This window comes from Caenorhabditis remanei, chromosome IV (genome assembly GCF_010183535.1).
Source record: "Caenorhabditis remanei strain PX506 chromosome IV, whole genome shotgun sequence".
In the NCBI taxonomy this organism is placed as follows: domain Eukaryota; kingdom Metazoa; phylum Nematoda; class Chromadorea; order Rhabditida; family Rhabditidae; genus Caenorhabditis; species Caenorhabditis remanei.
Genome location: NC_071331.1, coordinates 18,686,322 through 18,712,181, shown reverse-complemented (window position 1 = coordinate 18,712,181; position 25,860 = coordinate 18,686,322). Strand labels below are relative to the sequence as shown.

The window sequence follows — 25,860 nt, the reverse complement described above, 5'->3', positions numbered from 1 at the left end:
ACGAAAAAAAGGTTCAAAAAATGTTGTGTCGATTTACGAGGAGCGCAGGATTCCCATTTGCAGGTTTCGACATTTTCAAGAAGAGATAGTTACAAAAATCGGAACCTTTTCAGGAACCGAGATGTTTTTATAATTCGAATCAAATGTATATTTATTTTCTTCAACAAGTTTCGATGTTATGCAAAAAGAGGACAAGGGATTAACCCGACAGAAACATTCAAAAAGTGGGGAAGAAAAGTCAAAAGACAGGCGTAAAAATGTATCAAAATTATCAATAAAAAGCTCAATAAGTAACTTAAAAAAGATTGTCAGATCGAAAAAATTGGTGGGGTGTCACTGTGTCAGAAAGATGCTCCGTATTCCCGGGGGAGAAAATGAGAGAACGAGTAGGTCGAAAATGGGTAATTTTGAGGGAAAACAGATAAATTAAATTAACGAAAATTTGATGTAAATATGCTTAAAATAATGAAAAAGTGATAATAAAAAAGATCAGAAAATGATTAAGTGTAGCTGAGAAGTCCTTGGATTCCATTGAGGAATTTCTCCATTCGGCTGCGGAATTGTACTCTGAAAAAAGGGCAAAATTAATAGATTCTAGACAAGTTTCGCTACCTTCCACGACGATTTCCAGCCTCCGGAGTGACCGTCATCAACTCTGTGAATGCTGCTTCCAATACTCCACGTGCTTGTTGATTCGATCGGTTTGAGAGCAAATTGTTGACGTATTCGTCGAAGAAGGACTATAAAAATTAAGTTTTTAAAATGATTCCAATTAAAAAAAAACTCACTCTCTCAAAAGCAATGAGTGCGTACAAGGCAGAGCACGATTCGGCGTAGATACTATTCTCACAGGTGTTCGATAGACACGTCTCGAATACAGTCTGAAAACGAAAAAAGGAATATTTGATTGCAATTAAAAATTGATAAGTACCGGAAGCATTTCTTTGAATAAAAGTGCCAAATTCTGTGTGCATCTCGGTTTATTCGATTCAATACCGTAGTGAAGGACAACTTCAGTGAGCGATTCAAGAGATGTCGACGTGATTTCCATTCCAAATTGTCCAGTCATTCCGAGCCGAATACACTGACACAACGATGACATCAAGTTATCTGACATTTCAGCCAGTGATTCTGGAGAGAACTCAACGAGATACAAGATGAGGCGGAAGAATTTGAGAGCCACTTCTGGCATTTGGAGGACACGGTCATTCATGATTGTTAGAAGCATTTCGAGTGAATGGATGACGACTTTCGCTCCAGTTGAACAGTTTTCTTCTCCGAGTGTCAAGAAGTCTTTCGAGAGAACATTTGAGAGAATGTCGATGAAGAGAGCCTGGAAATTATTAGTTGTTTATTAGCACGACAGGCTTCCTACAACTGCGCTCCACCGAAATGCACTTGAGAAATGTCTCTTTTTCTCTGAGTCTCTCAATTTCGCACACAATTTTCTTCGGTTTCGGTAGAGCGCGATTGTGAAAAGCGACTAACCAAATCCGCCGCCTTATCCTCATCATCAGCCGTAAATGTGGAGAATCTCTTGATTTGATCATTTCGATACGAGTCGACAATTTGTAAAAGTGATGAATACAATGCATTCGATTCATCCTCATTATCAATATAAATCGATACTTTTGTTGTCACATCGAGAATTAATTGAAGAATATTCGAAACGACGATCTCGTTCTGGTTACGAGATTGCATTAGTCCGATGCATTTTTCGATGATTGCGTAGAGAAATTCTGGAAAAGGAGGAGTTATGAGGGAGAGATCTTGAGAAATGGAAGTTGAAATTTCTAAACTTTTCGTAGGAGTTGCATATTTATTTTAGCGGGAATCAACGAGTAACTGAGTTTGCTACAACTTTTGAAACCATACATTAGATTACCTACCGCCGTAATTAGTTGTGAACTTCCGTACAAACGGGCACACCGATAGACACAAATTTGAATGGAAGAATGAAGAGAATCGGTCACTTTCACAGGTTTCTAACGAAAGATCACCATATGTTTTTCCAGTTGGAAAATTCCACGTCAATTCTTTTTTTTTTCAATATTTTCGATAAATTTTCTCCTCACGCAACCTATTGCCCTACTCCACTTTGTCTTATCTATCAATAAGATCTCTGATCAGATGGCTATATAAGGATGATAGAAACAGTAGAATCTTCACTCGGTTTGTTCAACCACTTCCCTCTCCACTGGTCTCCTTCACCGTCCCCTTGGATAGGAGAACCTTCCTTGGAGGAAGTCGATGGGATGACTTCTGGAGTCGTCGGACGTCTTCTGGTGGGCTCTTCTGGATAGACAATCGACGATCGTTTGCAGTGGAAGTGGTCGTTCAATTCGTTCTCTTCTCATCACGTAATGGTCATCTCCGGTTAGAAGACTCGTTGAGGGAACTTCTTGGCCAAAGTGATATGGAGGATCGAGCGAGCCGAGGCACCGACGTGCTCAACGAGAGCACCCGATCAACCATCCGATAAACAGAACGACGAAACGACAACGGACAAGACGATGATGATGATATTTTTTGGATGGAAGAGAAGGAAGGAGGAAAACAAAAGAGTTATGGCCGAACCGAAGGGATAAAATTTAAAAATTTAAAAATAAAAATTGTGTATTGAGAACTTGTGTGTTTTGTTTTGCTTCTTGACATGTAGTCTTTCGGCGCACTGACAATGGAAATTTCATACTCCAGCAGGAGTGAAAGTAGTGTCTTTGACTAGTTATTCTGAGGTTGAACAGTTTCAGAAATAAATAAAAAATAACTTCTGACTTGAACAGTTTCAGAAATACAGTTGCAGTTGTTTTCCTATTTTCATCGATTGTACCTTAAAAAATTGAGTTGCGAGATCTCCGAAGTTCTGAATCTGAGTTAGAACTCCTCCCTGCTAAAAAACTGAATTCAAGTTGTCGAATTCTGAAAACGGATTCAAAATCCTCACGTCTTCAGCTTTCTTTTCATATCACTTTCAGCCAATTTCAGCTGATTTTAAAGTAAACTTTCAGCCGATTTAAACGGATCTGAACCGATTTTTCTACTTTATCTGTATGAGTTTCTCTATTACTCGGTTTTCAATTAGGACATAATACAAAATCTAAAACTCACTGAAAAGAACGGGAGCCGAATGACTCTGACTGGCTTTCGCCACTCCATCAAAACACTGAAGATAGTCGACAATTTGTGAGTCGATTTCCGACTGAGATGGCACTGAACACGCCGCCACGAATCTCTCTGATAGAGGGACGAGGATCTGGAAACGATCATTTAGAAAACTTCTCCAACCATCTACTCACCATTTTGAACATGTTCTCTTGTAACTCTTGATCATTCGCAGCTGCACCAATCAAAACCAACGCCTTCATAAGATTCGATCGATTTGGAAGACGTGCAATATCAAGAGAGTTCAAGTACTCGAACAGCTCAGCAGATGAAGCAATATCAGACGCATGAGATTCAACAAGACTCAGAAGACAATCGATTGCATCTTGGCAGAGTTTCTCTTCCGATCCGTAGTTCACTAGGACTGCAAGAACCTTCTTGACGACGAATCGAACGAGAACTGCTGAGAATCCTTTGTCTTTTGGCATCACTGGAAGATGTTCAGATGCAACACCTTGGTAGTCATTCCACTTCTGAAAAACAAGGATTGTGATTGAAAATTCATAATGATAGAGCACTCACATCACAGTCCACCGGACTACTCGCCGCATTCAAGAATCTTCTGAGACAGAGGAAAGTGCTTCGACACAGTTCTGGACTGATCATTTCACGGGACGCATTGGCGAAGACGTCGTGTTCGATGGCAGCCCAGGCGAAGAGTTCTCCCATGATTCTGAAAAAAAAATAGAGATTGATTGATTCAGAGCATACTTGCAAATCGAGCCAGGGCGTAACTCGCTTAAAACTGAGTTTTATGAGCTGAAAAACATACCAAAATTTAGATATCGGCGAGTTCTATGTCCAGACCTACTGTTGGAACCTAAACCGTCGAAAATAACTCGAAATGTATGATTTAGATGGAAAATTGAGTGGTTTCTAAAGTTTTGAGCTAGAAATTCTATTTTTATCTTTTTAATTTTTTTTTTTAAATGTAAATTCAAAAACCATTCCATTTTCTCGTGTCAGTGGTTTCCGCCCTTTGAAGAAATAAATAAATTAAATTATTAATGTGAAAAAAACTCACTTTTAGGCGGACAATTGCGGGTTTTATAGATTTTTTGAGCAAAATACTTAGATTTTATCGGGCTTCATCAAAATTCATTGAGTTTTTGAGCTTTTGATGTGATTTCAGACAAATCGGAGAACAATCTGTTCGAGCCAAAAACTCATTTTTACTAGAAATTTTCACAATATCCAATATTGGGGCTATTCACGTCCGGAAAAAAACGTTTTTTTCCCTCGATTCAATGCCAGAAAAAAACGAAAAAGAAAACAGCTCGGTTCGTGGCACATTAACGACTAGCCATCCGGCCCGTAATAAGTCACAGACATAGAACTCGTTGAGATCTACATTTTGGTATATTTTTCAGCTCATAAAACTCAGTTTTAAGCGAGTTACGCCCTTGCCCATGATTTCTTCTAAATATTCTGTCTGCCTGTCCGCCCGTGTCTCTCCCATAAACTTACATAACAAACGGATCAACTTCTTGTGCATAAACCTGTCTATCCTGTGTCGGATGCTCAATACACAATTGCAGATACTGCGCCTTCTTCAAACAATCGAATTTTCGTCCCGAATGAAACAATTTCTGTGTGTAATCGAACACATCTCCTGCAACATGACACGCTCCGTCGATTTCCTCTCCAACAATCGAATTTGCGAGAATGAGCATCAACCAGTGTTGATCCTCTTGCCAGATCGGGAGACGGCTCATATCAGCGGTGCCAGTGGCCATGCTGGTGAATTCGGCGAGAGAAGAGTGGAGGTTTCTGGAAATAAATTGAAATGTTCAGTGAAATTCTCGGCATTCAAAAATCCTTACGTCGCCATATTCTCCATGAATTCTCCAACACTATAACAAATCATTGAGCTCAATGGATTAAATAAATCAACAAAAAGAGTTCTATCCTCTGAATCATCGTCCCCATCATCCTCGTCTTTTGCTTCTGGACGTGATCCTTTCGGCGGTGCCAATACATTTTGAATGAATGAATTCACAATCATCAGAACCGGCCATTTAACCAATTCATTATCGATTGCATCCGCTTCTTCTTCCGATGAGAACGTCGTTCTCCATTTTCCACGAAGTAACACTACGATGGCGTCGTAGATCAAAGCAAGGGATGTATGGTCATCATGTTCTGCTTCTCCCTGGAAAGCATCCGAAATTGTCATAGAAAAGAGGTTTTTGAAAAAGAAGTTTTCTAGATCAAAATATCTCAAAATCTCCTAAAATCAGCAAATTTACTAGGGAAGGTCATAGAGTTTGGCCAGTTTGGAAATAAGGCCTATATCATTGGAACGCTGAGAAAACGCTGAATCCAAATAAATATTCAGTTTTTGCCCTCGAGGTCGAAAAAATACAAAAAACTCTTGCATGACAGGGAATCGAACCACACCCTTCACCATGCCACACCGCCTCACTACCACCTACACCGACGTTTTTCACATGTCAGGAAGGTAATGACTTGCCAGGAGTCCAAAATTTGACCCCGTTTTACCCGAACAGCATGCCTCAAGGACAAAAACTGAATATATATTTGGAATCAGCGTAATTTCAGCTTTCAAATGATACAGGTCACATCCCATATCTCCACACTGACTCGTTAACCTTCCCCAGTTAGTAGCGATCACCTCTCTCTCGTTATCTTTTTCCCTTATCTCTACTTAAAATCTACAATCCGATAACAATAATATTCTCATGGCCCCATAATCTCATTTTTCCCGTGAAAATTCCGTATATAAGAAGCCCTCTGTCGCCCGGTAGAACCATAATCTCAACAAAATTCTTCCGCCTTCCGCCTCTTCTCTCCCGGAGAGCATCCGCTCCTTGGCTGGCACCTACGCATAGATTGTCTAAAGGCGACAAATAATCAAGAAAAAAATTGATGCTCAAAGAGGAGAAGTGACTCAGAGTAAGTTCTACTTCCGACACTCTTCATTTTAATCTTCTTTCTCTTTTCAGTCTCCAACCAAATGAGTGAATGCTTCCAGATATGCAAATAGAAGAATAAAGCTCTTGACACAACATACTCGGGATTTTTACACTCGTCGATCTAATAAAGGCTTTTTATAATGAATCATGTGTTTTCTGTCTTCTTTTTCAGATGTCCTCTCATTTTTCTGTCTGAAATCTATCTATTCTCTCTCATGTGACTACAGTACACTACAGTACACCTCTTCGAACTCACAATAGCCTTCTGCATCGCTTGATTCGTTAAATGAATAGTATAGTCTCTCAAAAATCCGAAAAATCTCGTTCTCAGCTCGGCTTCTTGTCTCATAATTGAAGACAACGGTCTATATAGAAATAGTCGATTGACGATCATACAGAAATGATTTGTTTCCCATTTTGATGGTCCTTGGGAGAATAATTCGAGGAGATTACTGATATACATTCGGACGTATTTTGTACTCGCATCTTGGTCAGCTACCGGCATACAGTCGCCTGAAATAAGGAGATTATTTGAAGGGAAATTCTAAAATCGAAAATGAATCAAACCTGTGAGAGAAGCCAACTGAATCAAACAGTTCATTGACTTCGTGCATAGTGTTTCATCGTGTCGAATTTTTGAGTGCAATTTGAAGAAAAGGATGAAGAATTCATCATTTTCAAGGAGATCTTTCCAGGTAATTGGTGGTCGGAATGATGTCGACGACTGAAAATAATATAGTAGTGATTATTTGGATTCGAACCGAATACTCCTACATAAATACAGTACTGGCCACAAAGAATGTGAGTTCGAGACAGCCTCCCTGACTTTGTGAGTTCGAGACAGCCTCCCTGACTTTGTGAGTTCGAGACAGCCTCCCTGACACACTATCGATAGTTTTTGGAGTGTATAGATCACAAGTAGAGCATTATTTTTATAGTTGACAACTTTTTTGCACGGGCACATCCTATGAAGTTATCGACCGTCAAAAAAATTTCTCGCAATTTTGGCCCTTGGAGACTTCTTTGAGTTGTTTACTTTGACCATTGATAACTTCTTAGGATGTGCTCGAACAAAAAAGTTGTCAACTACAAAAATGAAGCTATGCACTCCATAAACTATCAACATTGTGACACCATTAGGGAGGCCGTCTAACACTCACGAAGTTGATCATTTCCAACTAAACACTGCAAGTGTCGCATTCTTTACGGTCAGTACTGTACATATAGGCTCTGTTTCACAGACTAGGATATGATGACGGTGACGTACAGAAACAAGAGCACAGTCCGCCTGATTCCTCCAGTCTGGTAATTTATCAACTACAGATGAGGCCCTCTCCATACTCACTAAAACCGAAATCAGACAACCAAGAACACGCCTGTCGCTCTTTTGACCTACCAATGAACTTCGAAATGATGCAGGCCAACAAACTAGAGAATATCTTTCTCGAACATGGTGTTTTTCTGATCTATAACGTCCTTTAATTCCAGGTAGACTGGGTACTTTTCATCTCAGATTACCCTCCCAGTCCTCTAGTACTTCTACAACAAAAATTCAATCTCCATCTCCCTTATTAAAAGTGTCAAAAACCCTTTCAACTAAATCGAACATATTCAGTTCACTCGATCAAAAACCTCTACAACTATTCTATGTCCCTCATTTAAATCCCCTCTTCTCTCCCTCAAATACAGATATTCCTATCGTGGCAAAGTTCGCAGATTCGACTAATCCGGCTCGTCCCATCCGCCTCCAATTTCGAATCGAAACTTTTTCGATTTCGACAATATTCTATCCATATATCCAACCATGAGACCACTACATCTCTGTTCGGCACTTCTTTTCACTATTCTCGTGCCAGTACTCGTGGAATCGCAGTATCCCATTACTTATGGTTGTATGGCACAGATTCTCGCGTATTCTCCAATGAATAAGTTGAACACAGTAAGCTCTAGATGAAACTGAAACTGATATCATTTGAAATTCTGAAATTTCAGTTCGTCAACAACATCAACAACAAGGACACCACATTGGCATTGAAGAAGAAGAGAGCAAACTCATGGGTTCCATCAAACATGGTAGGATAGATACAGTACCCCTCAAGGATCATTCCATTTCCAGGGCACCCACAAATTCCCAGCACTCGATATCTACGGAACAAGTTCCGGTGCTCTGTCGGGTGTCATCAGTCTTCTTGACCACCGTAACACTGTCGGTTTGTTCTGGAATGATCTGACACCAGGACTCACAAAAGTATTCAATGCCTCTGTGGCAAAGACCTACAAAAATATGTGGGCAAAGACGGATAAAGTGCACGACAACGCGTTTTTCGATGCGTTGAACGAGTGGTACGCCTATTGTCATTATCATGTGAGTTGGGATGGGGGTCAAAATGGGTACGAAATGGTCTTTGTCTTGTGTCTTTCCAACTTAAAACCATAATCATCTTTCTTCATTTTCAGAGTCCAGCCGGAAAACGCACAGGTCTCTACAATGCGATTCAAACAGTGACTGCCAAGTACACAAACAACACAAACTTGAACTTCGAACCAATGGGATCCAGTTTTAATACTCGTTTCTTTTTAATGATTATGATGGGAATGTGGTAGATTTTCGTTTTGGAAGAGAAAGCTGACTTTTTGAGTAATAAAACTGAATTTCATGTGATTTTTCTTCCAGTGTTAATATTAGCTCAACACAGTTCTTACAACTGCGCTCTACCGTAATCCTCTTGAGAAAAGTCTCTTTTTCTCTGAGTCTCTCAATTTCGCACACTATTTTCTTCGATTTCAGTAGAGCGCGATTGTAAGAAGCGTGCCGTGTTAATAGTTGTGCGACTTTTGACGAAATCAACACAAAACTTTTTAAAACTGATTCGTTTTCCCTTTCTTCTTTTTATTTCCAAATCTTACCTGATGATTACTCAAAAATCGTCGATACAATCTGCTTGAGAAGTTCCAGGACAGAATATTCTCAGAAACTTCGAGAAATCTATCACATAATCTTCTCGTGAAGTTGTTACCAACAATATCTTCTTGATTTGATAAAGCATGAAGTGTAGTGAGAGACATTTCAAGAAGACGGCGGAGTCCATTGTTCTGGAAACAATATTATATACAAGAAGGATTAAAATTCTGAAAATTACCTCAAAAGTAGATTTTGCTTGTAAATGAAAATCCCAAGTGATCGAAAACTTTGAATTTCTCCATGCCGAAGAGAATTGTTCGATTAGAGCACTAATGAAGAGACAACCAGCAGCTTGAATCGTTGATGATTCATTTGTGAGCATTTGATGAATAAACTGATACAATTCCTCTTGATCACCCGATTTTCCATCGAGAATTCCACGTTTGATTATCATTGCAGCCGATTTCAGACATGCTCCGACGACATATGATTCGAGACTGAAAAAATAGAAATTAGGGGGTATATTTGGAGTAATATGTTTTATAAAGCATCGAATCGCTGATAAAATGTCCGTGTATTGAAGAAAAATGTTACAATTTCCCAATTTTACAAGATTGACAAGCAAAAAGCATATTTGGGGGTAACTCCCTTAAAACTGAGTCTTATGGGCTGAAAAATATACCAAAATGTAGATCTCGGCGAGTTCTATGTCAGCGACTCACTACGAGCCCGATGATGAATTGTTAATGGGCCGCTGGCAGGGCAAGAATGGCTTTTTTGACTATTTTTGCATTGTTTCGAACTTTTTCCCGGCCCGCGGCACATTAACGATTCATCATCGGGCTCGTAATAAGTCGTTGACATAGAACTCGCCGAGATCTACATTTTGGAACATTTTCAGTTCATAATATCCATTTTCAAGCCAGTTCCGGTTTGCAAGCATGGCAAAACCCTATTCTGGTTCTGATACTCGATAAAATTTAACCAAGTTTTACGGGGAAATCAGTGAAATAACAAGACAAAAGGGCAAATGCGTTTCATAATATCGAACATCTTCTAGCGAAGTTAAAATTTCTTGCTCACGAAGAGTGCTCGGAAAATGAGCAACTTTCGCACACAGAAATATCGCAATCAGTTTCGAAAAGTAAAAATATTTGTTTTCTTCTTGTTAGTTCGACAGTATTTTTACATCTCAGTTCAAATCTTTCTTCTGGTTTCGTTTCAAAAACAATACATTTCCGGAGATTTTTCTTTTTCTCAAACACTTTTTCTCCCACTATTCCAAATCTTACCTCAGAGAAGTGGCAACAAATTCTAGAAGAGTCTTATAGGCAACTTGTACATCATTCGGTTCAATCAATGACCAATCTCTGAGTACAATCTCTCCAACAGCTTGTCCGATTTGAAATAAAACGAAGGGGTTCTTCGATTCTCGGAGAAGAATCAAACATTCAGAAATTGTGATTTTCTTCTTCAAATCTTCAAAGAAGAACGTAGCTTGTTCACGAGATTCCGATGTGACCACATTGGGTGGAGCCTGGAAAAATATTCGAATTGTCTCAAAATGATTATTCTATCAATTTCATGCATTCTCAGCAAAAAATCGATCATTTGAATCTTTTATTGTTGAGGAAAATTATAATTGACGAGCTTTTGCTAAAACGGAATGTATTTCTAGTGAAAAATATTTAATAACAGTTTTCTTATGATGTCTCAATCTATAAAAAAACAAATTTTCGTTTATATAAAACTTAATTTCACATTGAAATCTTTTAAAATATACTTTTTATATGAAAAACTTGACGGATCAGTGAAGAAATGTAATATTGTCTCTTATTTTTACAATTTTTATGAGTTTTGGTACTCTTAAATCAAGAAAGTATGACAATTGGACAATTATTTATGGTCTTCTTAGATATCGATTTGGTTGAGATATATTATTTTTTCTGTCATTTCGAAAACATACCAGTAGCGTTTCAGCGAATCCCTCTATAGTTGCGAGATCCATAGTATTCTGAAACTGTTCCATCTTTATTACTGAATTCCGCAACGCAAATAATATTAACAATTGGACACTTTTTACCATAATAGGAAACTCACACGCTCACCGTCACACACATTACCCCGAGTATTCTCTATTGGTAGAAAAACTCAAAGTGCTGTATGTTTCCAGAGATATGGAAACAATACACAAATATTTATTTCGTGTCACTCTATTTACTCAAACGTATCACTATAACAACGGAGACGAGAAAAAAGACCGAAGAAAATACGGGCGGGAAAAATTAAAACATCTAATCTTGGGTGTTGAGAGGGCGTGATGGAAACCTTTATAAGAAAAAATAAAAGGAAAAACGACGGAAGAGAGAGGAAGAGATTGTCGAAACAGCGATACTTTGAACAATTCGGTTGACTGTTTTAGACGCAAGCGGCTCCGGAAATAATTTCGATAAGTTCGCGGGTAATTACTGCTTGACGAGTTCTGTTGAAAGCCAATGTCAGCTTGTCGATCATTTCTCCTGGAAAAAAGTTGATAAATTGTGATTTTTGAACAAATCGATAAACTGGTTTTGATGACTACTACCATTGGATTAAATCCAGACTTTTCTTTTCACAAAACATCATTAGAAAGTTTTAGACACATTTTGTTGAATCGAAAGTCAGATGTTTACTAAATAATGAGGAACCAATCTCTAAAGATTTATTAGATAAAGATGTTCGGTCTGTAAAAGTCTGACTTTCCATTCTACAAACTCTTTTTTTAATTCCCGTTTCTAATGATAAAAACTGTCTCAATCAACGTACCGGCGTTCTTCGATGCTCCGTCCATAGCAGTCATTCTGGAGCTCTGCTCCGAGGTGGCGGACTCCTTCATAGCGTAATAGATCAATTGGGCGAGCGAATACTCGGAATACGATTGAAGGACATCGTCATCGACGGAATCGTAGGTGGTAAGAGCTTCCTTGGCCTTGATGGCTTCCAATGGAAGAATTGGGAGCTTAGATGTCTCGTAGGAGACAACAGACTTGAATTTGTTGAAGATGATGTGTCCCTGAACACTTGAATTTCAATAAAAGAATAGAAAACAAATAAATTACGGTCTCGAAATCGAATCCAGAGTCGAGGACAGCCTTAGCCGCGATGGAGGCATCAGCGAAGGTTGGTGGGGCACGTCCGATTTCGTTTCCGGAAACCAACAAATGCTTGGCTGAAAAGTTCCTATTTATTACAAGTTTCCAACACTCTCATCAGAGTTGCAAGTAATTATTAAGACAACTCACCGAAAAGACGTTGGAGTCCAGCTCTGGACTTGTCTCCGATAGCAACAACACGGATGTCCTTGTCTCCAGCATTATTGAGGATGAGCTTGGCCTCCTTGACGATAGACGTGTGCACGGCTCCACAAAGTCCTCTGTCTGAGGTGATAAGAACCAAAACTTGCTTCTTTGACTCCTCCTTTGGGGTGGCGGTATCTTCGGCAACTGGATCAATGTTGTCGAAGAAAGCCTTAGCTCCGACTCCGTAGGCTCTGGCTCCCTTCAAGTCACGTTCAGCCTTAGCGTACTTGGCAGCGGCGACCATCTTCATGGATTTTGTGATCTTTTGGATGTTCTTGACCGACTTCAGACGGATGGAAATGTCCTGGAAAAGATATAATTGATATTTTTACGAAAGTATATTTTACCTTCAAAGTGGCAAACCCACGAGCCTGCTCGGCATTTACGAAGCCATGTGAGACAAGCTGAAGAGTACCCGCGCCTTGACGAAGCATGATGACCCTGTAAAAAAACAAAATGGGTATTGCAAAAAAATAAAGGTATGTAGGCGAGTTGAAGCAAAAAAAATGGAAACGTACAAATCATTTTTGAAAGTTGATACATTCATGTTATATTATTAAAAGAAGGTTAAAACAACGAACACTGTTGCAATTTTAATTTATTCAAGAATCGAGTTTTTATTTTTATTTTTATAGAAATTACATAGTTTAGCTATTAAACAAATCTTCTCAAATAGAAACAAAATACATTTTCGAGCAAATAAGAATAAAATTTACAAAAAAATGTTTTCAAAAGCTGAAATTTACTGAAAAAATGAACGGGAGAAAGACGCAACCGCCCGACAAAAATCGCACACATAAAACAAGTGTTACCGTACTACGAGCGCGCCGTAAGACCCGCGTAAATCGACACAACATTTTTTGAACCTTTTTTTCGTTTTTCAAAGAGAGAAAAATACTGTTTTTCATGAGTTTTTTCTTGTTCTTTTTTCTGAAAGTTTTATTTATTGGGATGAAACACGAATCTTGTACCTTTTCTATCGTTTAAAACTTTATTATTCGCAGATGACCGACAAAAATCAAAGTGATTCGGATGAGGACATCGAAAGTCTTACAAACCACGAAACTTCGTTGGAAGCTGCAGCAAAAGCCCGCAAACGGCGGTTACTTGCAATGAAATCGAAGATTCATGGTGTTGAGATGCAGTAAGTTATCTGAACAATTGAAAATCAGGGAGAAAATTATAAATTATGTTTTCAGAGAGGAAGATTACGACCAAGGCGAGACATCGACAAAAAAGAACCGAGAAAATGGTCGAGAATTCCGAAATCACAAGCCAGATGAGGCGGTCGGCACTCAAAATACTGCATTAGATTTGGATATTGTCCAGAGGGAAATAACAGATCATTTAAAGGTAGCTCAAGCCTCAATTCTCGGTATAAATTATTATTTCTTTAGGATGTTCTTCATGAGAAAGCGATCGACAGTGTAGATTTGGCAATGTTGGCACCGAAAAAGATAGATTGGGATTTGAAGAGAGATATTGAGTCGAAGTTGCAGAAGTTGGAGAGGAAAACGCAAAAAGCTGTTGCTACAATCATTCGACAGCGTCTGGCTGAAGGAAAGGGAGATCTCGCTGCGACTGTCAATGCTGCAGCCGCACAAAATCTGTAAATATACACATTTTTCGCACCAATATATACACTACATGTCGTAGTAAATTCCCTGTGTGTGTTTTTAATTTATTCATCAACAATCTCAGCATATAAATACAATTCTAAAACAGTTTTTGGGTTGTTCAAGGATGCGAGGGGCTCTAAAAAGAGAAGAAACACTTTGGGTAGGCTTACTAGTTCGCGTGACTATTCTTATGAAGAAACTGAATAGGAATACGAGACACGAAATTTATTATAAAACATCAGTTTCTGGTTCCCGTTCTCAAATTCTTGTTATTCTCCGTAACTTTCTTATCCTGTTGTTGCAGTCTATTTCATTAGTTTCCACAGATTCATCATAGTTTTCAGTGCAATATACTCTTCGAAATCTCCGTTTAGATACAGAAGCAGAGCGAATTCAAATTCAATCAGTGGATGAGAAACAATGGCTAGTCGAAGTTTGGAGAAATTCATAAAACTAAAAGAAACTTTTATACATCATTTAATTGAACTATGTTCATTTCGAGCCCCCTCTCTTTCTAAGTTTGTTCATTACTTCCATTGCTTTCTGCTTTCTTCTCTAGATTTTCAGGGAAATCTGTTACTTGGCTTGTACTATAAAAAACAATTGTATCCGTTCGTACAGTTGAAACAATCTTCAAGTTTCCACGTGTCCCCCTCTCACTAACCGACTCCGCCCACTTGTCATTTAACGAAAAACAGGATAAGTGATCAGTTCTCAATCTCACTCTTCTCTTACAATCTGCTAGTTCACTGATGGTTTCAAAAAGTAAGTTCGATTCACTGATCCCACTGAAAACCCCTCAAACTTATCCAGTTCCATCTTCCAATTCTCCTGATCCTCCAGAAATTGTCAATCCGAAGCTTGAATGGTTTCAAGATGATATTTATATCAATTTGTATCAAGGCTCAAACAAATATCAATTTCAGATTCTTCTCCCGATTGATGACTTCGCGGGCAGCAATGGTCAAATGGTTCACAGAATGATACACTTCGAATTTCTTGTTTTAAATAAATCTTCAAAGATTTTGTACTCACAATTGTTCTATTTTGAGGGAAAGTTAATCGAAATTGGCGAATTTTAAGAGTGACTCCGAAGATATAAGTGAAATAGTTGTCTACTGGAAATTGTGATATTTTGGTAACGGGTACTGTAACAATTCAAAACTGATTCGCTTTCCAATGAAGATTCTAGACGCTAATCAGTGCGAGATTAGCTTTTTTGGAAAATCAAGGTGTCGAAATTATTCAATTTCAGTTTTCCAGATTTCTTCTATTTTTAAAGATAGAAAGATGATTTCTAGAATCACAGTTTGATCCTTTTCTTTCCAAATCTCTAATTTCAAAAAGAATAAAATATTAAAATCCTCACGTGTGAACTTCCTAACCCCACTGACCGACTCCGCCCTCTTTCAACGTGTAATCAGAATGCAATCAATTGAACGCAACGAGAAAATAATTAGTCGCCTGGTCCAAATATCAGCCATGTTTCAAGGTGAGTTTGAAAGAAAGAAGAAACAAATCTAAACAAAATGGATTTATTTTTCAGTGATTGGCTCCTCCAAACTTCATGAGAATTCAGTGTTTTGGGTGAGTTTGAATGGAGAAATCACTTGAATAACCAGAAGAAATCTGTATGGAATTTGTGTTTCCGAGATAAAATATTAGCTCGGCACAGTTCTTGCAACTGCGCTCCACTGAAATTCCCTTGAAAAACGTCTATTTTTCTCTGAGTCTCTCAATTTCGCACAAAATTTTCTTCGGTTTCGGTAGAGCGCGGTTGTAAGAAGCGTGTCGTGCTAATATTCTCAAAAACGCATTCTGAATCAGTGTTTTTTATAAACCACTCTGGATTCTGATATTCCAAAGATCTGCGAATTTCGCACAGATTCCGATAGAACAACATTCAATTCCAGACTTCTCAACCATTGTTCGTCCACCTCGAGAAGCCTCCACCCATTTGATAAATGGATTTCACTCTGTCGCCAGATTTGAACAGAACAAAAGCAAAGAATTAGCATTTACTTTTGAGATTTATTACGAATAAATCTTTAGTTTTTACCTTGAGTTTTCAAACAACTTTTTGCTGAAATCTCCGTATCTCCTATCGATTCTATGATTCTTTTTGATGTTCGGTTCCCGGAACGCGGATACCATGGTTCGGACAAAAATAGAGACAAGGTAATGGAGAAAAGGTAATTCAAAAAGTTTAAAATCTTTAAAAGTTTATGGAAAACTCTGGTATCACTAGAATCTAGAAGTGTTGTAACTCTTCCAATGACTAGATTTGTGAAAATGCCACGGAGCCGGAACTAGAGTCAAATTCAATAGGGTGTGCAGATCAAAACTGGATCTTCAGCCGTCACTTCCTGAATAGTTACAGTATACCAATGTATACAACTCCAGAAATTCGACTCCGCTGACTTGTAACTTTTCAGTGACGGCTCGTACAGAAAAGTTTTCAACTACAAAATTATAGATCTAGATTTGATCTACAGCTACATTGTGCCACCATCTCAAAAGGTACTGTAGGGAGAGCATGGCACAAGAAATATAAGGTTTCATTGATCAAGTTTGCAGAAATCTTCTCATAATTCTTATTCCAAAATGACTCAAATTTTCTCACATGACTCTTTTATCTAGATTTCCATATTTCTCACATTCTAATGACGCTTTCTTTTACTATAAATACCTCTCGGACACCTCAATATTCACATTTCTCAAAATGTTCCATCAATTCTTCTTCATCTTTCTCATCTTCTCTTCAATCATTGGAGCTTCGACTGCTTGGGATAGCGAGGAAAACGATGAGTGAGTATACAGATATTTTTGTATATTCTAGTAAACTGTAATTCCAGTCGCATCGTTGTGAAAGCCGAGAGACCATTGGCTCTCCGTACTCGTCGCCCAATCAAGTATGTTCCATTCGGAAGACATCGCGAGACCTGGCATTAAGGACTTTGAATTTTCCGACTGAAATTGAATAAATATTGATATAAACGTTTTACATTAAATCTCCCGCTGATGCGTCTTCTACGAGTTTAATAAATTAAAGGGAATTTATTCCAGTAAATAGGAAATTATGACGAAATTCAGATACAGTATTATCCGAAATATATTTTAGACTCGTTCAGACACTTTCTAGAATCCTATTTTTAGAATTGAGGCAATAAGAGAAGGGGAGAATAATTCTAGACAATGACAACAGGGGTATTCATTCCGAGCTTCAGTTTCAGTCTGATCCAAACATCATTTCAATTTCCAGAAGGGTCATGTCTCTTTTTGATATTCTGAAATTCTTCATCAGAAAGATCTTCTAGCAGAAGAAATATTCATTTTTCAAAAAGACAGTGAAGGAATGACAATATTTTCTGTACATTACAGTCAACTAGAAGTTGAAATAATGAAATAAAACAAAAATATAGATAGCAGTTTCTAATTCACATCTTTCAAAAATAAAATAAAATAAATTTCATTGTGACCCGGTCTACTGAACTTTGTTTTGAAACTAGAACAACCTAGTGCCCTAGTTCACTTTTTTTCCCTGGCAGTTCGCGACAAGAGAAGTTATTACTTCATCAACTAATCGATCTTTCAACTAATCGATCCATTGGCCTTCTAACCAATACTTACCGTGAGTTTAGAGGAGTCTCTTAGGCGTTAAGGAAAGATATCTGGTGCTCTTCCTGGGGCACTGCTCTCGAGCAATTTGTGCTCCAGAGTAATCCCGGAATCCGAGAGGATCGCTTCTTGAAACAGGGTTAATGTAATCACTAATTTCACTGTCAACTTTTTCCGCCCATCGTTTTTTTTCCATCCGATATTCTCCCCACACATTTCACAACGTGGCAAAAATGCGTGAGCGTACAAACCGGCATGACACGCAAAAAAATTATACCTGCGCCACTGTGCTCTAACGTTTTCGCTTCCAACCTAGTCAACTAAACAACTAAAACCTCATGCAATTTCCAGATAACAACTCGACATGAGCAATGCGATGAAACAATTGCGGACTGATACGGCTTCATTCATCAGTCGTCTTATCCGAGTCAATGCATGGAGAAACTATCGGAATGTAAGGCACAGTCTCTCTCGTCTCATGGTCCAACATATTAATTTCCAGATTGTCTTCAAAAAAGAAGAACTCATGAACCTCGCGGAAGACGCGAAGGAGCACTTCCAGAACGAACCTATCTTGGCCAGAATAAACCCACCTGTATTGGTTGTTGGAGACATCCATGGACAGTATTATGATCTCATCAGAATTCTCAACACGTTTACGGATGACACTGGAAAAACCAAGAAAGTGGGATTTTTTCACAATAGGTGTGGTTTATTTGAAATCTTCTTCCAAGTGTATTCAAATTATTTTCAGATTCGTCTTCCTCGGAGATTACGTGGATCGAGGACAGAATTCAGTAGCAACTATTGCATTGTTGTTCGCCCTCAAACTCCACTACCCACAGCAATACGTTCTACTCCGTGGAAATCATGAGACGAAAACAATAAACTTTGCCTACGGATTCAGAGAAGAACTGATCATAAAGATCGGAGAGGCTGATGGACATGCAGTGTGGGAGAAATTTAACGAAGCATTTGCTTATATGCCATTGGTCTGCGTGATCGGAAGGAAAATACTCTGCATGCACGGAGGAATCAGTCCGAAATTAGAAAATTGGAAGAGTTTAGAGAGCGTGAGCAGTCAGCTATTTATCTAATAATCGTGTTTATTTTGTAGATCCAGAGACCGCTTGTTGATGTTTCTGACAACGCACTGGCACAAGACCTTGTTTGGGCAGATCCAGCTTCTGATGGATCATCGGCTGCTCTCTCGAGGTAAGTTTTCCGTTTTTTCTTTCTGATTCAATTAATTAATTACAGAGAACCTGTATGGAGCAAAAACGCAACCCGTGGTCTTTCTTGTACTTTCAATTCGCAGTGTGTAAATGATGTCTGCAAAACATTCGAAATTGAATTGATCGTACGTGCTCATCAGATGATCCCGGATGGATTCAAGTTTTTTGCCGGAAGGAAGCTGGTCACAATCTTCTCTGCCCCGCGTTATATGGATGAAACCGACGTGAGTTCAATTCTTTACTCAATAATTTTCTCTACTATGTTTTGTTTATTTCAGAATCGTGGAGCCATCATGAATATCCGAGAGAATGGCAGTTTCGGATTCATCATCTTTGACAATTCAAAGAAGGGTGGAAAGAATCCATTGGAAGACGAGCTCACACGTGCCGACGATATCCCGAATGTCTCTGCGAGAAGAAAATCTGATGCTATGATCAATTCGCTCAAGTCGACGGAACTGAAGGCTAAGAAGACTAAGACTCCAAAATGAGTTGAAAATTAATAAAGCGTTGTTTTGACTTTCACCCTTCACACTGACTTACACAGTCCACACATTAGGATATATTTAGCCAAAGTGTTTCGAGAAGAAGAAAGCGACCTCCATCTCTATCACAAACATCAGTTTCAGAAATCTTCCCGTCCAAAAAGAGTTAATATATATTCTCACAAGACTCTATCTAGATTCCCAAAATTCTCACATTCCAATTACCCTTTCCTTTACTATAAATACCTCTCTGACGTATTCAGATCGTTCTAGATTCTAGTAAACATTGTCTGTAATTCCAGCCGCATCGTTGTGAGAGCTAAGAGACTATTGGCTCTCCGTACTCGTCGTCGTTCGTAAGTTCGTTCCTTTCGATAAACGAAAACGAGACTAGACATTACTAATTGTGGGTTTTCCAAATGAAGCTATGAGAGGTATCTATTGATACTTTCGCTGGCCTGCTTTTGAGGTGTTTAGGTTAGCTTGATCTGCAGTATCGAGCATCAGTGAATACAATTTGTCCTTTTTCAGTTGGAAAGGACCAACTTTGAGAGGGTGTTATGGTATCACTGATTTTCCCACAAAGAAAGTTATGTCTAAACAATACAGACCAAGAGACAACTTTTTTGTACGAGCACTCTCTAGCAAGTTACACAAAGTAATTTCTTTCTTAAATCATTCCATTTCAGAGCAAAATACAGTGATTTTTGAGCAGTCCCTTTAAAATGACAATAACTCTCTAGGGAGTGTCCGTACAAAAAAGTTGTCAACTACAAAAATGAAGCTCTATCTTTATTCTAAATTGTTTATACATAATTTACTCCGTGGGACAATCAGTGATACCGTAACACCCTCTCAAAGTTGGTCATTTTCAACTGAAAACGGTCAAATTGTATCTTACTGCACGGTACTGTAGTCCCGTCCATTCTCGTTTCGGTCCCTAGCTACAATTAACTTTAAAAAGACTGTTAACTAAGTATCGAACATCGGTTTTCAGGAAACAGTAAGACAATTGCATTACTAGTATGTTTGAATTTTTAGTTCACAGTTTTAAACAGATTTAGCGATATTTTTCTTAATAATACAAAAATCTAAATCTTATATTGCGTTTCTTGAGACAAATATGAAATTTTTATTGTACGAGTAAACAACGAGTAGACATCGTTCATGTAGAAACATGACTTCATATTCGACTTTTTTCCTTTTCAGTTACTTTTTTTGAGTAGGATTAGGATCTTGATTTGATTGAGCAAAAGTTGGAGGTTGAGTGAAAGCAGGAGCTTGACTTTGAGCTGGATTCGATGCTAGTACTGCATTCGAAGCTTGATTATTAGTTTCATTTGAATCTGGAGCTGAAGTTGTAGCAGGCGTAGACGATGGAGCAGCGTTTTGAGTTACGGTTGCAGTTGGAGCTTGACCAGGAACTGAATTCGGAGCTGCAGATGCAGTTGCAGCAGGAGTTGAGGCTGAAAAACGGATGCAAGCGCAGAGTTGGGGAATATATAAAAGTTGAATTAGAACTTTGAACTCGACTTTTCAAGAATATTTTAAATGAATAGATCTTTCGTTGTTAGACTTTTTATAAACTGACGAACCTAAGGTGGATGCTTCTTGGCTTTCACTGTTGTCTACGGATTGAGAAACTGAATTATCAGGGTTTGGTATAATGAGGTCTATTTTCGAGCCGACAGGCTTATATTGGTTCAGCTCATCGTCCCACGCTACTCTGTTCAACTCAGCATCATTAGTAGGTTGTGGTTCGGCAGGTGGTACCTGGAATAGAAAACCAAATGAGGATGATAATGAAACATCCAACACATTTCCGACATTTTCCCTGTGTAATAATCTATGCGTCCACGTTGGTTCGAAGGGAGTGTCAAAAATCGACAAGGTGTTACCCGATAATAAACAAAAACAAACTTTTGGATCCTCATCAATCTTGATCGGTCCGGTGTTTTTGAATTTACGATTAAGGTCGTCTTGGTGTTCTCTAGAACGCTTTTGAATGTGTTGTTTACTTCTTTCCTTCTTTTCTTGACGTTTCTTCTGTTTAAGTTTCTTCTTCTTAATAAGATTCTTAGATTCTTGATCTGGATTTCCCCCATCGTCTTCATCTTCTCGCACACTATTTTCTTCATCTTGACTCTCCTAAAATTAGATAAGAATCAAGTAATATTAAGGTTTACTCAAGAATGGAATGTGTTCCAATCTGATTTCTTCTTATCCCTACCAGGTTCAACTGTGCTCGTGGTATAGAGCTGCTTTCAAAAGATTAGACAAAACCGAAGTAAATCAGATTTATACAGAAAAGAAGATCTTGAAAACAATAATGAAAACCTATGAGTACTTTTTAAGAATTCCAAACAACCAGGTTGAATTGATAAAGTGGGACTAATCATGGTGTGGCTGAGTATATATGACTGTTTATATGTTTTACAGTAGCGAGAATAAGTGAGTATACCTCCATACTTTCATATGTATCTCAGCTGAAACAAATCCGTTTTGCATAAACCTTTTTTTTCAAAGATAGCTGAAGTGTTCAGTAAAACTGACATAAGTTTTTTGTTCAAAGTGATAAGCTGATTTTTTGATTATCGATTTTCCTGATCTTTCAAAATCCGAAAAAACAACTTTTTTATTTTTGAACTGAACCCTATGATTTTTTAAGTCGAAAATGTTGAGTAACGTTCATAAAAACAAAATATAACGTAAGTATGCTTCTGTGAATCTCGATCATCGTGCTACAGCTCCAGAAGTCCAAAATGATATGCTTGGCTAAATCGTCATAACTCATCGAGTTTGAGTTGAATTTTACATGAAACATCAAATTTAGATTTTCATTAATTTAATTACAGCTGTTTCATAATCAAAAAACATGAAAAATTGGGCAAAAGTTGGAAAGCAAATTTTTTCGAGTGAAAAAATTCGAAAAAAAATTTCTCGAAATTATTATTTTTAAATATAAGATTGTTGATAAACATAATACGCATCTTTTCCCGCAATTTTCAACCAATTTGAACCATTTTTCGATGAGTTATGACGATTTAGCCGAGCATATCATTTTGGACTTCTGGAGCTGTAGCACGGTGATCAAGAAGCATAGAAGCATTCTAACATTATATTTTGTTTTTATGAACGTTGCTCAACTTAAAAAATCATGGGGGTCCAGTTCAAAAATAAAGAGTTTTTTCCAAATTTTCAAATCAAGATCAGGAAAAATCGATAATCAAAAAAATCAGCTGATCACTTTGAACAAAAAACTTATGTCAGTCTTACTGAATACTTCAGCTATCTTTGAAAAAAAAGTTTATGCAAAACGGATTTGTTTCAGCTGAGATACATATGAAAGTATGGAGGTATACTCACTTATGCTCGCTACTGTATCTGTGAGGTCACATCACTGTGATCCATCAGAATGATAGTCCCATTCTTGAGGATCATAATTTTGAGACACTGGGCAATGCTTGAAAACAGTTGTCAGCCTAAGATATCACGAAAGTTTCAATCCATATAACTTAAACCCTCGTACCGGGTCCAGAAATTCGTCCTGTGTCTATCGTCTGTTCGAGAGCAGGATAGATTCAAAAGTGATATACCGTAATCAGAAGTTTCTGAATAAAATGTTTCACAAGCTTTCTATGCCCATCCTGCTTCTTTTGCCGCACCCTTTTTTATCGGGGATGTTTCTGTGTTTTTTGGTTATCCTCTTTTACCCACTTTTGTGTTTGCTTTTTTTGGTGTTTCAAGCGTGTCCTTTTTTGGTGTTTCAAGCGAATCCTTTTTTGGTGTTTCAAGCGAGTCCTTTTTTGGTTTGATAGCACTTGGAGTATCAGTATTCGAGGCGTCAGTATCTGACTCGTCTCTTAGACGTGGTAATGGTGGTGGTGGCACGACGATTGAATCATCCTTATCGGCGGACTGAAATATTGGAGTGAAAATTATAGAGATCAGTTGTATTTCTAATGGAAATAAGTCGAAAGAAAACATTTGATACACTTAGAATACTTATTTACTCACCGGTTTGCTCTTCTTCTTCTTCTTCTTCTTCTTGTTTTTCATTTTCTCAGGTTCCTCGTTGTTCTTTCCTTTTTTGCACCAACACCACACTCCAAAAAAGGCTCCAATCAAAAGAAGTATGGACCCCGCTATAATGCCTCCAATGAGCCCATAATTTGGTCCTCCATCTTTCTTCTTTTCCAACTTTGACTGTTCTACTTGATTACACGTATTCCGGCATTTTTTGAACACTTCACCATCATTCTGAAAAGGAAATGTGTGGAGTTTTAGAGAAAAATGCAAAGATTTTCTATTCTGGTTCCAAAAACAACAAACTTTTTTCTGTAACAAATCAAAGAATTAAGTGTCTAATTTTTTGTCTTAAAAACAAATGACTCAACAATAATATTAGCTTTTCCGAGATCATAAAAATGAACTCTCACCTGGCAAGGAGTATCCTCAAATACAGTAGGACAACTAAATGCTGAAATTAACAAGAATTTTAGAGATAATTGGTTATGAAGAATAATAAAACACACCTTGACATTTCAAGTTGGCTGGATCAATTGAGCAAAACGACTCTAAAATTATTAAAATTATTTTACAAACTGAAAATCAAGACTTACTCTCTACGGCAGATTCAACTCTTGCTTTCGAATCTTTGCATGGAGTTTTACAATACTTTTCTTCCTCTTTTGTGAATGCGTCGATCACTTTCTGTTTTTCACTTTGAATACAAGATGCATCCTTACACGCCACTAGTCTTGCAGAGAGCTTGGAAACTGAAAGTTATGGAGTTATCGATGACGTTTGAATTCTTTCGTCTCCGAACCTTTAGATGATTCAGCAGTTGATTTCTTGGCAGCATCTGTGCATTCTGTCTCTTTTGAAGGATTAGTAGCACAGCTAGCAGTCCATGAACTGAGACGTTGACTGGTTACAGTGTCAATGCATTGATTGAAATCAGATTCAATTGTCTTCAAACTACATTGCAAGAAGACGTCAGTTGGAGTGTATCCTGAAGTGTTGAATTGAGCAACAGTGGTTAGGTTGGAAAACGGCTGAATTATTGAAAATATCTGGGGGGGGGGGGAACAACAAGCCTTGAGACAACACTTCTGAATTAATTAATCCTTCATCCAAGCAATCTTCGTAACTAAACTGATCATTGTTGACGTTGTCCCGACAGAAATTAGAAATAAGTGCTTGAATCGCATCTGAAATTAATTTATATTAGTGTTGTCAACATATATGTTACTTACTTTTAAATTCCTTCCTCACTTCTTCCACTCCTTGTTTCCAATCGTCATCTCCAAACTTTTTCATCAGAGCGTAATCAGCGAACTTGTCCGAAATGGAATCTGAATAGAGAAATTGATATGAAGATATAATTCAGTTGTCGCATCAAACCTCTGGCCGCTTTCGCTGGAGATGGTTCGACGCCTTTCGATGTTTTCAAACAGTCAACGACCTCATCCAACTTCTTCATATTTTTGCACATTCCTGCTTGCTTCTGGATGATTTCACCTGAAAATGACGAGATATTTTACATCACATAAATAATATCCTACCAATTCGGATGTCACCATATTTAGAAATGACGAGAGAAGGAAGAGACACTTCATTACGGAGACTGATCGGAAGAACAACTGGAAAATGGGAGGACAATTAAAAACTTTGAACAAGGGTACAAAGGGAAATTCCACAAAAGTTCCTAATGTATCTTAAGAAGCGTTCCTCCTCTGTTAGAAACGCCGGAAAAACGATTTTGTGGCAATTTCTCTTCACATTCCCTGGTAAAACTAGAGTGAAGAGAAACGTGAAATCTGTAGTTTTCATGCGATGAGTTACCTGCTGAAAGTGTTCCCTTCTTCTGATCAGCACTTTTAATACAACTGGAATATTTTTGTTGAGAATCCCCGTCATTTTCACCACAAAAGTTGAGTAGAAGAGCTTCAATTGCATCTGCAATTTGGTCAAATAAATTTGGTTCGAAGAAATATTTGTTAAGCAGTAGTATGTACCTTTCAGTTTATTTTGAACATCTTGTCGCCCAGTGCTCCGACAACCTTTTATACTTTCTTTTTGTCCACAGAGATCCGCAAGTTGTATCACAACAAGGTCTGAAAACGTCTCATAATACGATTTGAAATATACAAAAATTATTTCAAGTTTCAAGAAAAAAAAACTAAATGGCAGTGGGTTTGAAGTGATTATGAACTTCAAAGAAGCAGGCACACTCTAATAGTAAGGAGCGACCATATAACCTTTTTGCAGCTGGAATATGAAAGAAAATTGGAAGCTCAATGCCCCAAACATTCTATTGCTAACATGACAATGATCAAGAAAAACCTTTAGCAACTATCCAAGGTGATGATTTAGAACCTTTCGGTCCTACTACACAATCAAAATACTCGTTTATCGTCTTCTTTTCTTTGCACGTATTGGCGGCATTTTGAAGTAATTCACCTGTAACATTAGTTTCTTGTTAATTCCGATAAGTTGACCTTTTTTTACCGATCTTTATTTCTCCGTGTTCGGATGAAGTCTGAAGCTTGGAAATATCAAT

The 25,860-nt window shown here is 38.0% G+C and overlaps 6 protein-coding genes across 6 annotated transcripts; 3 read left to right on the top strand and 3 right to left on the bottom strand.

The window, feature by feature from the left end:
* Positions 1-500: 500 nt before the first annotated feature.
* On the bottom strand, positions 501-7,437 carry GCK72_015159 (uncharacterized protein; the record flags this gene model as incomplete). The annotated part of the gene is made up of 13 exons (XM_053730670.1): positions 501-567; positions 613-740; positions 789-881; positions 932-1,333; positions 1,489-1,739; positions 3,109-3,253; positions 3,297-3,635; positions 3,685-3,835; positions 4,630-4,932; positions 4,986-5,314; positions 6,355-6,611; positions 6,666-6,822; positions 7,366-7,437. 13 exons carry the CDS (start codon positions 7,435-7,437, stop codon positions 501-503), a joined length of 2,694 nt encoding a protein of 897 aa, XP_053585442.1.
* Positions 7,438-7,902: 465 nt separating this feature from the next.
* GCK72_015158 (uncharacterized protein) lies at positions 7,903-8,702 on the top strand (the record flags this gene model as incomplete). The annotated part of the gene is made up of 4 exons (XM_003087551.2): positions 7,903-8,037; positions 8,091-8,171; positions 8,215-8,463; positions 8,556-8,702. 4 exons carry the CDS (start codon positions 7,903-7,905, stop codon positions 8,700-8,702), a joined length of 612 nt encoding a protein of 203 aa, XP_003087599.2.
* A 255-nt stretch (positions 8,703-8,957) lies between these two features.
* Positions 8,958-11,008, bottom strand: GCK72_015157 (uncharacterized protein; the record flags this gene model as incomplete). Its single annotated transcript, XM_053730669.1, has 4 exons — positions 8,958-9,191; positions 9,239-9,497; positions 10,293-10,537; positions 10,967-11,008. 4 exons carry the CDS (start codon positions 11,006-11,008, stop codon positions 8,958-8,960), a joined length of 780 nt encoding a protein of 259 aa, XP_053585441.1.
* A 410-nt stretch (positions 11,009-11,418) lies between these two features.
* Positions 11,419-12,772, bottom strand: GCK72_015156 (uncharacterized protein; the record flags this gene model as incomplete). The annotated part of the gene is made up of 5 exons (XM_003096456.2): positions 11,419-11,519; positions 11,806-12,052; positions 12,099-12,208; positions 12,282-12,642; positions 12,686-12,772. 5 exons carry the CDS (start codon positions 12,770-12,772, stop codon positions 11,419-11,421), a joined length of 906 nt encoding a protein of 301 aa, XP_003096504.1.
* Positions 12,773-13,342: 570 nt separating this feature from the next.
* On the top strand, positions 13,343-13,951 carry GCK72_015155 (uncharacterized protein; the record flags this gene model as incomplete). The annotated part of the gene is made up of 3 exons (XM_003096396.2): positions 13,343-13,482; positions 13,538-13,691; positions 13,736-13,951. 3 exons carry the CDS (start codon positions 13,343-13,345, stop codon positions 13,949-13,951), a joined length of 510 nt encoding a protein of 169 aa, XP_003096444.1.
* Positions 13,952-17,939: 3,988 nt separating this feature from the next.
* On the top strand, positions 17,940-19,301 carry GCK72_015154 (uncharacterized protein; the record flags this gene model as incomplete). Its single annotated transcript, XM_053730668.1, has 6 exons — positions 17,940-18,029; positions 18,078-18,280; positions 18,330-18,648; positions 18,693-18,790; positions 18,836-19,034; positions 19,089-19,301. 6 exons carry the CDS (start codon positions 17,940-17,942, stop codon positions 19,299-19,301), a joined length of 1,122 nt encoding a protein of 373 aa, XP_053585440.1.
* Positions 19,302-25,860: the final 6,559 nt, after the last annotated feature.